Raw genomic sequence first — 12,755 nt, 5'->3', positions numbered from 1 at the left:
TGGAGGAATAAAGAAAATTAGTAACGTAATCCACGGCAGGATCAAAAGAGTGTGATTGGATTATATTTTGTTGCATCAGAGCAAATAAAAGATGTTTCAGATCAAAGGCAGTGATTTTCAGTGGGAGAATATGTAGATGCATTATTGAAGATTGAACAAAGTCCATTTGTGTGTATGTGTGTGTGGGGGGGGTCGTATTTGATGTCATAACTTGGGAAATGTAGCCTCTCTTATTCAACAGAGCTCTGTAACCCTACCTGGGCCTCTCATTGTGTCTTTATTTGTCTGATTTCAAGGGAGGGACGTTACAATAAAGCCAATCTGGAAATGAGATCAGGCTGTGACTGATGGTAATTACTTGCTGTCTACACCATTAAGAATTTAATGTAATTTCAGATAGACTTTCCTGGAAGGGGGCGGGGGTGGAGAGAGAGAGAGAGAGAGAGAGAGAGAGAGAGAGAGAGAGAGAGAGAGAGAGAGAGAGACAATGGAGGGACAATGGCTAAAATACAACCAAAAGTCTGGGTAATATATCTTTTTAAAGAAACTGCGTATACTGCAAAGTACAGAAAACTAAGCCCCTCAGTCACAAGTTCAAGAACCTGATTTAAGCCGAGTCTCTTCTGCTGTGGTCTGAAGATACCACTAGAGGTGATCAGGCATGTAGAAAAGCTGTGGGGTGTCTCGGTCTTAGTGACCCCTTTTCCGTCTGTTTCTAGTGATGTAAAACCCAGAACAGGAATTATGTGACAAGAGAGATATGTCTTCAAAGTGACCCTACTGAAGATTGAAAACAATTAAAGCCAAGGCCAAGGTTAAAGGTCATCTGGAGGACTGGGTAGGACAGAAGGATCCATGGATCAAGATTCGATTTGATCTTGTGCAGGGGGATCTTGACTTTTTGACTGCAGCACAAATTGCAAGGGATGCAGACACAACCCACAGGTTTGGACGCCCCAATCAAATCTCCTTTGCCACTTTATCAGTCTCTCATATCACCTTGAAGGAATCTGGACTCGCTTTTCTTTACAGCATTCCTTCAGTTCGCACTGTTAAGGTCCCACCACAGGTTGAGGTCTGAACTTTGGGCCATTGCAACACCTTGAGTCATTTTTTCTCAGCTATTATGTTATAGCTATGCTGCTGTGTGTGGGATCATTGTCCCATTGCATGAACCATTTTGGCAAAGCCTTTGGCTGTCAGACAGATGGAGTTCTTGATCAACCCAGTGATTGCAAGGCACTCAGGTACTGTGTTCCTGTGGTTGCAAAAGAAGCCCAAATCATCACCCCTCCATCACCATGCTTCACACTTGGTATGAAGTGTTTGTGCGGATATGTTGTGTTTGGTTTTCTCCAAATGTGGTGCTGTGCATTTTGGCTAAACAGCTGCTTTTTATAGAGGTGTTCACAGTTTTCTTATGGTCCATTAATCATGTGCACTGGACTAGTAACACCTGACTGCTGCATACCCTCTTAATTCCTATGAAAGCAGGAAAGGTGTAGTTAGTTTTTCACAGGACTTCATGCAGTGAAAAACTTTTTTTTTTCACAAAACTGTAGATTAGCAGATGAATTTCAACAAAATAACAACAACAACAAAAAAAGAAAATTACTGGATAGATCACCACCAGATAGTTATTCACACAGTCCAGTTCCTCAAGTTCTCAGGACAAATGTAATAACTTTAGTGATTGCTGATTTTTTTTTTCTTTCTGTTATGTTTTTTTCATTAGAAATTCTACAACATGTTCACATTGTAGGAAATAGCATGCTTGGAACAATATTTAGCTCAGGTGCCATATCATGCTGCTTCATGTTAAAATGTGTAGATTTCTCGGGGGGTTTTTTTTCTCCAGCTTGTAGGCCACAATAGAGACATACAAAACAGTGAAATATTGTTGAAACTGCTTTAAAAAATATTAAATTTGCATGTAACAAAAATAAACAGGCAATCTGACATTAAGATCCAACCTTACCACTTATTAACGAGAACCACTGTTTGTTATTACACACAGAAGCGTACTCTATCATCTTAACAGCTGGGTTTGGGCCAGCACAGGCCTAAAGGGCTTGTATGACTGTTTTCTGTCTCAACATGCTGAATGAAATGACTTATTGAAAGAGTCAGAGCGGGTGAAAGAGAAATGAGATACACTAAAATGAGACCTCAGTTGTTATTACTGCAATTAATCACAATCTGTAATTGTTTGCTCTGTGTAAAAAAAAAAAAGTGCAAAATTACTGAGAAACCATCTTAGATTATGTGTCACTTGGCTTCAGTGTCTTGGCTAGCTGAGTTACTTACTGTAGGCAGACATCAACAGCATTATTAAAGCAGAGATTGAGTATTGCCTATGGCTGATGGCTGATAGATTGACATAACACCTGCTGCTGGTTTACCAGTATTGGAGGCTGTGTCTCTATTTTCCCGATTTGCAAAATAATTTTATATGAAATATCTTCAGAACAGCCTTCCAGTTCTTTTAGTCAGAGACAAGATGAAAGCACCATAAAAAAGAGGAATTTATCATTTACATGATGGCTTCTGTCACACAAAGAAATTCATATTTTAGGTTAATCCAAATATTTAAGACCATAGGAAGTATATCAAACTTGTGCACGTTACTCTATTTCTTAATGAATAGCAAAATAACAGCACAAATCAGTTACAGTTGTCCATATTATTACCTGAGACATTACAGTGCACATCCAGCATACATACAGTATGCATATCAGCCTATTTATGTGATGCAGTTTGGCCAAAGGTGATTACTAAGGATTATTGAAGTGTTTTTAGCTCCTGATGTGCTCTGCTCTGATGTGACGTCATACCATACAAAAAAGGCTGGCGTTAAGAAGCTGCCTTTGTGAACGCATTCCCAGTACAGGTTTGCTTGCATGTTTGCTCTCTCATAAGAGCCAAACTTGTTCTGGTTTCAGAGGCATATAACACAACAGAGTTCCTCACTTGGGAGTGTGCATAGTTAGGCCGAGTACAGAGATTCCTAAAGCCTTTTTGCCCACATAACTTTCATAGCAAACCTTCAAGCACAACAAAGAAGCACAGGGCAGAGAAAAGGCAGCTTTAAAAAAGCAAAAGTCTTTCTGAGTTGATCTTTTGGAGGAGAATGTGTCAGAAACACTTTCACAATTTCCTGATATATCTCAAAGTTGTTGCGGCATGAAAAACACAGTGATTGTGAATACCACTCCAGAGAGGTGAGAAATGTGAATCTGATCCTCAAACATACCAGACTTGAGCAGCTGCTGCACCGTGTTTTTCCTTCTTAGTGTGACTCTGGATGATACTTCATCAGCTCTGTCCTTTGCAGGTGATGGCAACAGCAATACAGAATCTCAGGCTTTTGATCTTTAACTCAGTCACGGCTCTTGCATCTTGTGAGCTGCAACAAGGCACTTAATTTGTATACCAGATTTAATATCTGAAGAGGATGCAGTCCAAACTCAATTTGAATAACTGCAAACCTAAGTGGTTTATTTATCGTCCGCATTAAGTATGCCAGTCAGTGTATATTTTCTCACTCACATTCGAAGTGCATTTGCTTACTCAACCATAAAGTTTGAGTCACAGATAGAAAATCTGCATTCTGTGTGTTTCTCAGTTTATTGTACAGGCTTGTTTTCTTGCTGTACTTTCAAACGCTAGAAGAAATATAAATTACATTTATATCAATCAATCTGAGGGACAGGTAGAAAGTTTGTATGCACATCTGAGTGCATGTAGGATATGTAAGTGATAATAATACAGAATGAAATCAGTACAGAATAGAATCCAGTGTATTATAAAAATAAATTATCTTTAATAGTTACAAACACTCTATCACAAACACTTGCATATTTTCACAGACACGTTGAGACTTGCATCATTCTATAAAGGACGGTGACATATGTGACTTAAAGTCTGGACACGATTGCAGTTGTACAGTGTGATGAAAATGTGAAATTCTTTGTTGTGCTGAGATGGCACAACAGCGGTTGTTTGGACATCATTTGGAATTTTTACTAGAAAAAAAGAATCTTTTTCTGGAGCTTGTAACCTGACAATATATCACTCAATTATCATTTATATGTTCTATATCATTCCACAACAACTGAGCTAAAGTAGAAAGTTAAGACACAAGTGAAAGAAATGTAGTCTGGATTGGTGCTTTTCCATTGCTGCTCTCATGTATAGCATGCCTTTTCATGGCATTCATGTATTATGTGTTAACTTTTTCAATTCACTTTGATTACTCTTTTCTGCATTATAAATGTATGGTTACCTTATGACTGTAGATACACATTTAATTTAAAAATATATATTTTGATTTATATAACTTGCAGATATATTCAGTTTTCAATTATATTTGTATAACTATTACAAGTGACAATTGGTATAAAGAGATTTTTTTTTCTAAAGCAGTGTCTCTTGTCCTTATCAACCAAATGCAAAACTTGTATATAAAGTTGTAAATTATTTTGTACAGTATTTACATAGGACCTTAGTAATCTGCAGTGAGTTGCTCTGATGTTTTTGTAATGATGCCGTTATTACCTCAGTGCCAGCAGTGGAGCGAAAGAGGTGGCATATAACAAATAACAACGCGGGCGTATTGCAGTAATAACAAACATATGACAAAAACCAAAAGAGCAAGTTCATGTAAGAGTTATAGATCTTACAGCAACTTTTGTAAACATTCATGTAAACAGTGGTGTTTTTTTTTTTGGACGAGTGAACAACTGAACATCAGATGTTTGAGATCTGCCTGAGCTTTCTGTTCACAGCCTGCATCGAGTCATTTTGAATTTTTAAAGGTATTTCCACTTCCGATCTTTTCTTCCTGCTCTTTTTAAACCTTCTACAGCATATGTAAGATGTCAGCGTGACAACCAAGAAGAACAGCCCCAGACAGGTCACTGAAAGAGCAATGAGGACAGGCTGACATGGGAACGGCTCATACCTCTCAGGCCCCTCTGCCATCTGACCAATGTACCAGGGCCTCTCCTCTACCTCTATGTCAGCTTCTCTGGTCAGCAGACTTTGAATGTAACTTTCATTACTCACTGTTTCATTGACAAAGAAGTTAACCATGACTGTGGAGTACAGTGGTTCAGGTTGACCATGATCACTGACCTTCACCAGAAGGCTGTATAGGCCACGGTTGCTGAGCTCCCTCTTTAATGTGATATTTCCTGTTTCTGGGTCAATGGCAAATGACCCCGGCTCACCACCTTTCCTTTTAATGATACTATAGGCGATTACAGCATTCATGCCTGTATCTTTATCCACAGCATACACTTCTGTAATTGATGTTCCTGGTAAAGTATTGGGTAGCACTAGCATGTAAGACTGATTCGACTGAGGAAAGAGGACGATTGGTGGGTTGTCATTTACATCCAACAGCAGCACGGTAACCATTGTGACAGAGGAGAGAGCAGGCTCCCCACCATCAACAGCTTCGATCCACAGCTGGTATGTCCCCTGTTGCTCGCGGTCCAGTGATGTCTTCGCCCTCAGTGCCCCTCGGCCTGTGTCTATCATAAAAATGTCACTACCATTCAGGATGGAGAGGGCCACCCAGCCATTTTCCCCAGCGTCAGCATCAGTCACAGAGAGGACACCGATCTCACCATAACCTGGGAAGTTCTCAGGCACAAAGAAAGTGAAATCCTTGTTGATGAAACGTGGACTGTTGTCATTGCGATCTTGCACCGTCACCACCACTGTTGCAATCGACTCCCTCCTGGGTGTCCCCTGGTCTACCGCTCTCACTATGAACCGGTATGTCTCTTTCTCCTCACGGTCCAGCGATGCGGCCACAGTCAGGATTCCTGTAACTTGATCCACAACAAAAATACCCGGGGCGTCGCCTCCGAGGAGGTACATGACTTCCCCTCGGCTTTCGCTGTCCTGGTCTGACGCTTGGAGCTGAGTGAGAAAAGTGTTTGGTGGATTGTTTTCTTCAACTGATATCTCCACCAAAGAGTGCTGAAACACAGGTGCGTTATCATTCTCATCCAAAACCTGCACCTTAAGGAAGGTCTTGATAACTATCCCGTGGGTACTGTTTGCAACCACGATAAGCTCATACTCCTGTATCCTCTCATAGTCCAAGGGCTCTGTTGTCTCCAGCAGGTATTCATTCTTGAACAGCTGATAGGGGCCCAGCCTGAAGGGACCAGGCCCTTCCAAATGACAGTCCACCCTTTGGTTCTTATCAATGTTGTTAATGGTAAAAAAAGCAATTGGAGAAAAAGCTGGCTCAGATTCCTTTATCGTTATCACCCCATCCTTTTCTGGTGCAATGTACCGAGGTATGACCGTAGGGGGTCCAGTGACAACTTTGATGATATGGACAGTAACAGTGGCTACGGCAGGAATACACCCAGGTCCAAAAGCCAGAATAGTGAGTTTGTAAAATGCCGCTGTGCCAGTGTCTATTTTCCCTGCTAGCGTGATCAGTCCTGTAATTTTGTCCAAATGGAACAAGCTCCTGGTGTCCCTTGGCACGCGTTCACTGTAAGCATAGCTGATCTGAGCATTAGCACCAAGGTCAGGGTCAAAAGCATGCAGACGTGCCAAATGCACCCCTTTGGTGGTATTCCCATGCAGAGTGACATTAATTTGTGACTCCTTGAATTGGGGACAGTTATCATTCACATCCGTGATGACAATTTTCAAAGTCGCAGCACCAAGTAGAGGAGGGGTCCCTCCATCCTCTGCAATTATATCTGTAATATATTCTGCCTGAGTCTCTCTGTCCAAAGCTTCTGTCACAATGAGGAAAGGTGTCAGCTCACCTCCCTCGTTCTCCTCCACATCCAGTGTGAACATTCCAAAGTCATTAACCAGCCAGTAGGTTTGCACTCCATGAGGACCCAGGTCTGGGTCAAGTGCCGACTGCTCCACTGCATAGCGAGCATTGATTGGTGCGTTTTCAGGGACAGACAAAGTGATCTCATCTGTGGGGAACTTTGGCCTGTTGTCATTCACATCCTCAATCCAGATCTTTACTTTGATGAGCTGAAAGTACTGCTGAGGCAACACAAACACATCCAGTGAGAGGACACATCCCTTCCCCTCTACATTATCAGCACAGAGAGTCTCCCTGTCAATCTCTGTAGCAGATGTGTAAAGCTCCCCGGTGGTATTATTTAGGTTCACATACTGTTCACTGACCTTCTTTTGAGTGAGACTGAATATGAAGGGGGGGTCAGCAGAAAAATCCAAATTTAAGTCTACTCCAATGGCCCCTATAAAAGTCCCCCTGGGTAATCCCTCCTTTATCTTATAGATGAGCTCTTTCGCTTGACTGAAATTTGCCAAACAGGAAAGGGGGTTGGTGTAAAGCAAAAGGATGCACAATCCCTGTAACACAAGATAAAATGTTAAAAGAGGAAGAGGTTGTTAATTAAAGTTAGAAGAGAAATAGATATTCGCGATGTAAACATTATTGTGTGTAAAAATATATATTTTGTTTTGATGGCAGCTGTTCACACGATCATTTTATGAAGTGTTTAAATCAGTCCCGGAAATTAGACATGTTGTGAATTTAAGATTGATCTGCAAAAGTTTAAGAAGGATATGAGAATAAAAACAGTATACTGTAGAGGAGGAGGGGCCTAGTCGTGAATCTGCCTTAATGAAATGAAATGACAGTCACAAAACCATCAAACATACTTGCAGCTGTGTTACATTAAATTCTGTTTGTAAAGCAAATTGTTGGGAAACTTACCCATATTCTTCCTTTTTTGCTAAGTCTGGGATGTCTGCTGTTGAACATGTTTATGTCCTTTTCTACCACTTTCCACTTAAAGCAGGAAGAGGAGCAGCTTAAGTAACCCAGGCATTTTGAGCGTTGAGCTGTGCAGACCTCTGCTAAGTGCTATGCCTTATTTCTATCTGACTTGAACAAGTCATTCATCCCACTGCTGGCTCAGGACACTCCCACCATATGCAAATCAGTCCCTCATGATAACCAATGAGAAACGATAGGAAGTGGGAAATCCACTTTTTTTTTTTTTATGCACGCTATCAAAGCACATCGACACACCTGCACCTTCCACACGCGCCCAAGTTGCCACACACTCTGCAAACCTGTTTGTGTGGTAGATTAAAAAAAAACAAAAAACATATGATTACCAAATGAGCTTTTCATGACTCAGGAGACTAAACAAGCTGTAAAATATCAGAAGCCTACAGATTAGTTTAATCCAACAGTAGTTAACAAACACAGGACATAAAAATTAAATGGCGTCAGATAAAGAAAACGTATGATAAACTCTAAAATGCTTCTTACAACCCCTAAACTATGACTTTGATTTTCTAAATACATCTACAGACAGAAAGATATACAAACAAATACATAAATAATTTACAATTATTGCAAACATAACCAAATTGTGACATTTATTTAAACATGGGTTCTTCATACATGCGGTATATGCATGAAATCAATACAAAACGGGATGAAAATATCATCAGCAGAGCCAGCAGAGAGGTGATCTTGGCATCATAAGTGGTGCAATGGTCAGACTCTGGATTGAGCCTCTAAATAAATCAACCCACTAATCCCCATGTGTTCTAAATGCCAGGCCAGCTGTTTGCTGGGATTGGAAGCATACTGCTCAGAGAAACTAAATGATTGAAGTTCTCTGGAAAAAGGCAGATTGAGACAGTCACACACACTCAATTTGTGTCACACTGTTAGGCATTATCTATCATTCTCCATCATAGCGGCTGGTGGCTGGACAAAACTAGGTCTTAATCTTAATAACACACTTCATGCATTTCCTTTTTTATTAGGTATGATATAGTATTATAGTATTTCCAGTAGTATTTTTCAACACTCTTAGCATTATATAGTGTACATTCCAGCGACAGGGCTTGTAGCATAATGAATAATCTCCAAATAAATGTTACATCCTGCATTCAGAGATTTTCTAGTTCATGCACTGAGCTCAGAAACATTTCTGTAAACACAGACTTAAGGCTTGGTAGGCCAAAAGGCTTTACAGCGTGGGAAAACAGCAGATGAGGGAAATGAGACTCATTTGAGAGCTGCCTTTAGGTGCAGAAGGGCTGCGGTTTGGTTGCTTGAGATGACATGACCGAAATGTTAGTGTGAGCATTCAGCTTGGAGAAATACACCTATTAGTTTCATGTAGTCAAAAAAAAAAAAGAAGCTGCATCTTTTACAACAAATTTACTGGTGATGCGTAGCATGAGAACAATCTCAAATAAACAAAAAAGTTGAATGTTACAGTCTTTTCATGATTTACATTGTAGCCGTTGCATTACAGCAAAGGCTAGTGATGCTATTATGTCTCTCAACCCAGTAGTGACTTCTGTATCAGTTAGTCCCCCATAGACCTGTGAACTTTCAACTTATCTCAGTTTCAAAAGCAACCAGCTGAGAGGCGTGAAAAACAAGGTTTGAAAAATCTATTAGAATGCAAAGTAAAAACATGATTTTTATTGCCTGTGTATGAATCATCTTGATACAATGTGACTGCGGCGTCCTGGTCTGGTCTGTGGTCTGCCCTGCAAGTCCTATTAATTTCTTTATCTTTTCCTTCCACTCCCCCTTCATCTCTCAAAGAGAACAATACAGTATATTGAATATGTTAAATCTAAATGTATGACTTTTCTTTTTAAAATTGTAGTCGATGGCTCTACAATTTGTCAGGTTTATTATGCAGCAAGCGTTTATATATTTTATTTCTATTTTGTGGACTCTGTAATGTGGGATCATATTAATATATTATGCTACAAAAGACTAAATGAGGCAAGAGGCCAAGGCCAAGAGACAGTATTACTTTGGCCTTAATTACATCATTTGCTGCTCTGTCTGTATGAGATGAGGCTGAGTAATCTTTGCCCAGATCTCCTAACAGATGTCCTGTAAACTTGGTCTTTTCATTTAATCAAAGGGCCGCTGAGCTATCTTGAGGTCCACAATACAATAACAGCTTCATGGCTGTCAAGTAAGAAGGATATTTTCACATGAAAAGCTGCAAAGATGTAAAATCATTACAATTTAACAGTCTAATTGTTCATGCCTGTTAATGACTATGTACTGTAAGCAGATGTTTTTTGCCAGGAGTGGCTTTTCCAGAAATAACAAATGCACTTATTAAAACAACTTTAGAGATGACTTGAGGCGCTATAGGGTATGTAAAAGTTTTGAGACTTCAGAGCGAGCTATAGATTTTGTTAATTAGTTTGGTATACTGTATAAAATCAATGTGGCATAAAAAAAAAGACTTTCTTCAAGTGTTGGTGTGCTGTTGCTACAAACCACAGGCTACACATCAAAGCACAAAATTTCAGCTTCCCAAAATGCCTTCAAGAAATTGCTCTTAAGGCGAACTATAGGAAGTAAAGAAAAGATGTGAAAGTTCAAGAAAAAAATTGACATAAAACTGTTCATTTGCTGGGCAGAAATACAGCAAAACCTCAGATGACTGCAAAGGAGCTTCACTTTTGCAGCTTGAGTCACAACCAGGGTCTAAACAGAAGAGTCATTAAAGGGAAACTTACAGTACTTGCAACCTTATCACAAAAATCAACTCATGCAAAGCAACATGTGGATAAGGTCAGGTCGTACTGAATACAAATGCTGTGGACAGATGGAGATAAAATTGAACTCTTTGGCCACAATAACCAAATGTATGTTTTTTGGGGGAAAAAAAGGTAAAGCATGACTGATAAAAGTACAATGCTAAATATTCATAAAAATTTCATGAGCAAAGAAAATGGATTCCACTACATAAAGTATAAGTACATTCAAATTCTACCACTTAGCTCAGATTGAAAAGAGGCTGGATTTAACAACAGGGACAATAAACCAGAGCATCATCACTTAAAGTCCACAGTGCATGCTGTACCTTTTGGAGAGGCTCTCACAGTCCCCTGTATTAAATGTCAGAGAAAGATCTCATAAAACTTTCCCTGCAAGACAGGCAAATAAATAAATAAATAAATAAAAATAAATAAAAAGGCTATGCCTTATTTAATACATTTGAATATGCCCCAAACTAAAAGAAACTAAATGTAGTTTCTGCACCTATTGTATAGGATTTTAAATTTCAAGAAATATGTAACAAATGCACCACATTTTTTTTTTTTGCTGCCTCTTGGCAAATCAATACACTGCAGTCAGAAATACTTGTTTTCAAACACTGAATTAATCAAACTTGCTTTTTTTCTGTGTTTATCACAAGCCGATAATTGCTGCAGATTAAACACAGATTTCAGTTTAATGGAGTAGCACACAATGAACTGTGGGTAAATTTATTCAACTGGGCAGAAATCCATTCAGTCCACATATATTATGTCAGTCAGAGTTGAGAGGGGGCCACAGTAGATAGCCCCTACAGTTACTTTACTTGGCAATACCTGGATGCATAATGGGCCGTATTAGCATATAGATCTATCTTGACAAAGTCCCAGTATTAACCTTTAGCAGCACAATAGGAGGGTAGGCCCAAAAGACAATAACGTCTATATTTCTGTTTGGGAACAGCATTATCCAGCTCTGTGCTCTTTCTAGTGTGCATCAGTTACAGCAGCTGCATCCCTCTGTCACAAGAGGACAGACATCAGTATTGCCCACTGTATGAATAGTCATTTCCAAGAAGGAGATACATAGTAGATTATGATTAGTTCTGCTCCTTGCAAAATAAGATGAAGTGTAAATAAACGGGAGAACTATTTTCTATTTCATTATGGAAATGCAATTAATTATTATTTGTTTAAGGTAGGAAAGAGTTATTAGAAAGTAAGCAGTAGTTGTTTTTGCTCTGTCAGTGCCATCTACTGGTTGAATTAACATTAAAGAAGAAAAAAAAAAAAAAAGTAGGTTTCGGCTACATGTTAACAGTCCTGATCTATAGGAGTGCTTTGGTTGCTTGCTTCTAGTTGGGTTAAAAATGCAATCTTGGACCTAATCTATAGCTTTGTTATTACCTGCCTTGGTTTTAAGGCAGAATTAGATTGCTACAAATGTGAGAGTCAAGTCCAAAGCTAAAAACTTGTAAAAGTACTTATCCCTGATAACTCGATGATTTGTCATTTTTCCTGTGGAGACCCAATTTTCTCAAAGAGGGAAAGCTAGAAAGGAAAAATACTTTAAAATGTCTCTGTGGCTTGCCATTATAGAACCAATTTTGGTGTAAAATGGAGCTGTCCTAACATGATATTATACTACACAATTTCTGAACCCCAAAGGTCTATTTGTATTAACTGAAAAAAAAAAAAAAAAAACCTCAACTCCCCCTCCACCTCCTCCTCACATCTCCCCTGCTGCTCCTCTCTTCTTCTGTTTTCTCCCATCAGTTTTCTCCCTTTTCGGCTCTTGTCAGCTGCTAAAGATGCATCCGGGCACACATGTAAGAAAGCTCATCTAAAGCTGGGAGATAGAAGCAAGGCAAGAGTATGAAATAACACGAAATCCTCGTGCGCTCGTGTCTGAGACAGACAGAGAAAAGATAGTAAGATAGTGCGGGAGTGTTAAACTGCAGAGGAGTGTGAGTGTGCCTTTGTGCCTGACTGTGCAGGTGCAGACTGGATATATCATTGAGAACAGGTGCTGTGGTAGAATGTATGTCCCTCACAGCTGCAGCCAAGGAGATTACTAGCCCGGCTTCCTGGTAATGAAGTTTCTATCGATTGGCCCACCACAGGTTCTTGTTTCTGCCTGCTAACACTGTGACTATTTCAAAGCCTCAGTTTGAGGTTTTTGAGTACAT

At 39.6% G+C, this 12,755-nt stretch overlaps 1 protein-coding gene across 1 annotated transcript; it reads right to left on the bottom strand.

Moving 5' to 3' along the window:
- Positions 1 to 4,717: 4,717 nt before the first annotated feature.
- On the bottom strand, positions 4,718 to 7,882 carry pcdh20 (protocadherin 20). Its single transcript, XM_030724332.1, has 2 exons — positions 7,739 to 7,882; positions 4,718 to 7,371 (listed from the first exon to the last, which is right to left on the bottom strand). The coding sequence occupies exons 1-2, from the start codon at positions 7,784 to 7,786 to the stop codon at positions 4,750 to 4,752; spliced, it is 2,670 nt and encodes an 889-aa protein (XP_030580192.1). The 5' UTR covers positions 7,787 to 7,882; the 3' UTR covers positions 4,718 to 4,749.
- Between the last annotated feature and the right edge of the window lie 4,873 nt (positions 7,883 to 12,755).

Source organism: Archocentrus centrarchus, chromosome 3 (assembly GCF_007364275.1).
Source record: "Archocentrus centrarchus isolate MPI-CPG fArcCen1 chromosome 3, fArcCen1, whole genome shotgun sequence".
Lineage (NCBI taxonomy): Eukaryota > Metazoa > Chordata > Actinopteri > Cichliformes > Cichlidae > Archocentrus > Archocentrus centrarchus.
The sequence above is the reverse complement of the archived record's forward strand: the minus strand, read 5'-3'. Positions and strand labels throughout refer to the sequence as shown.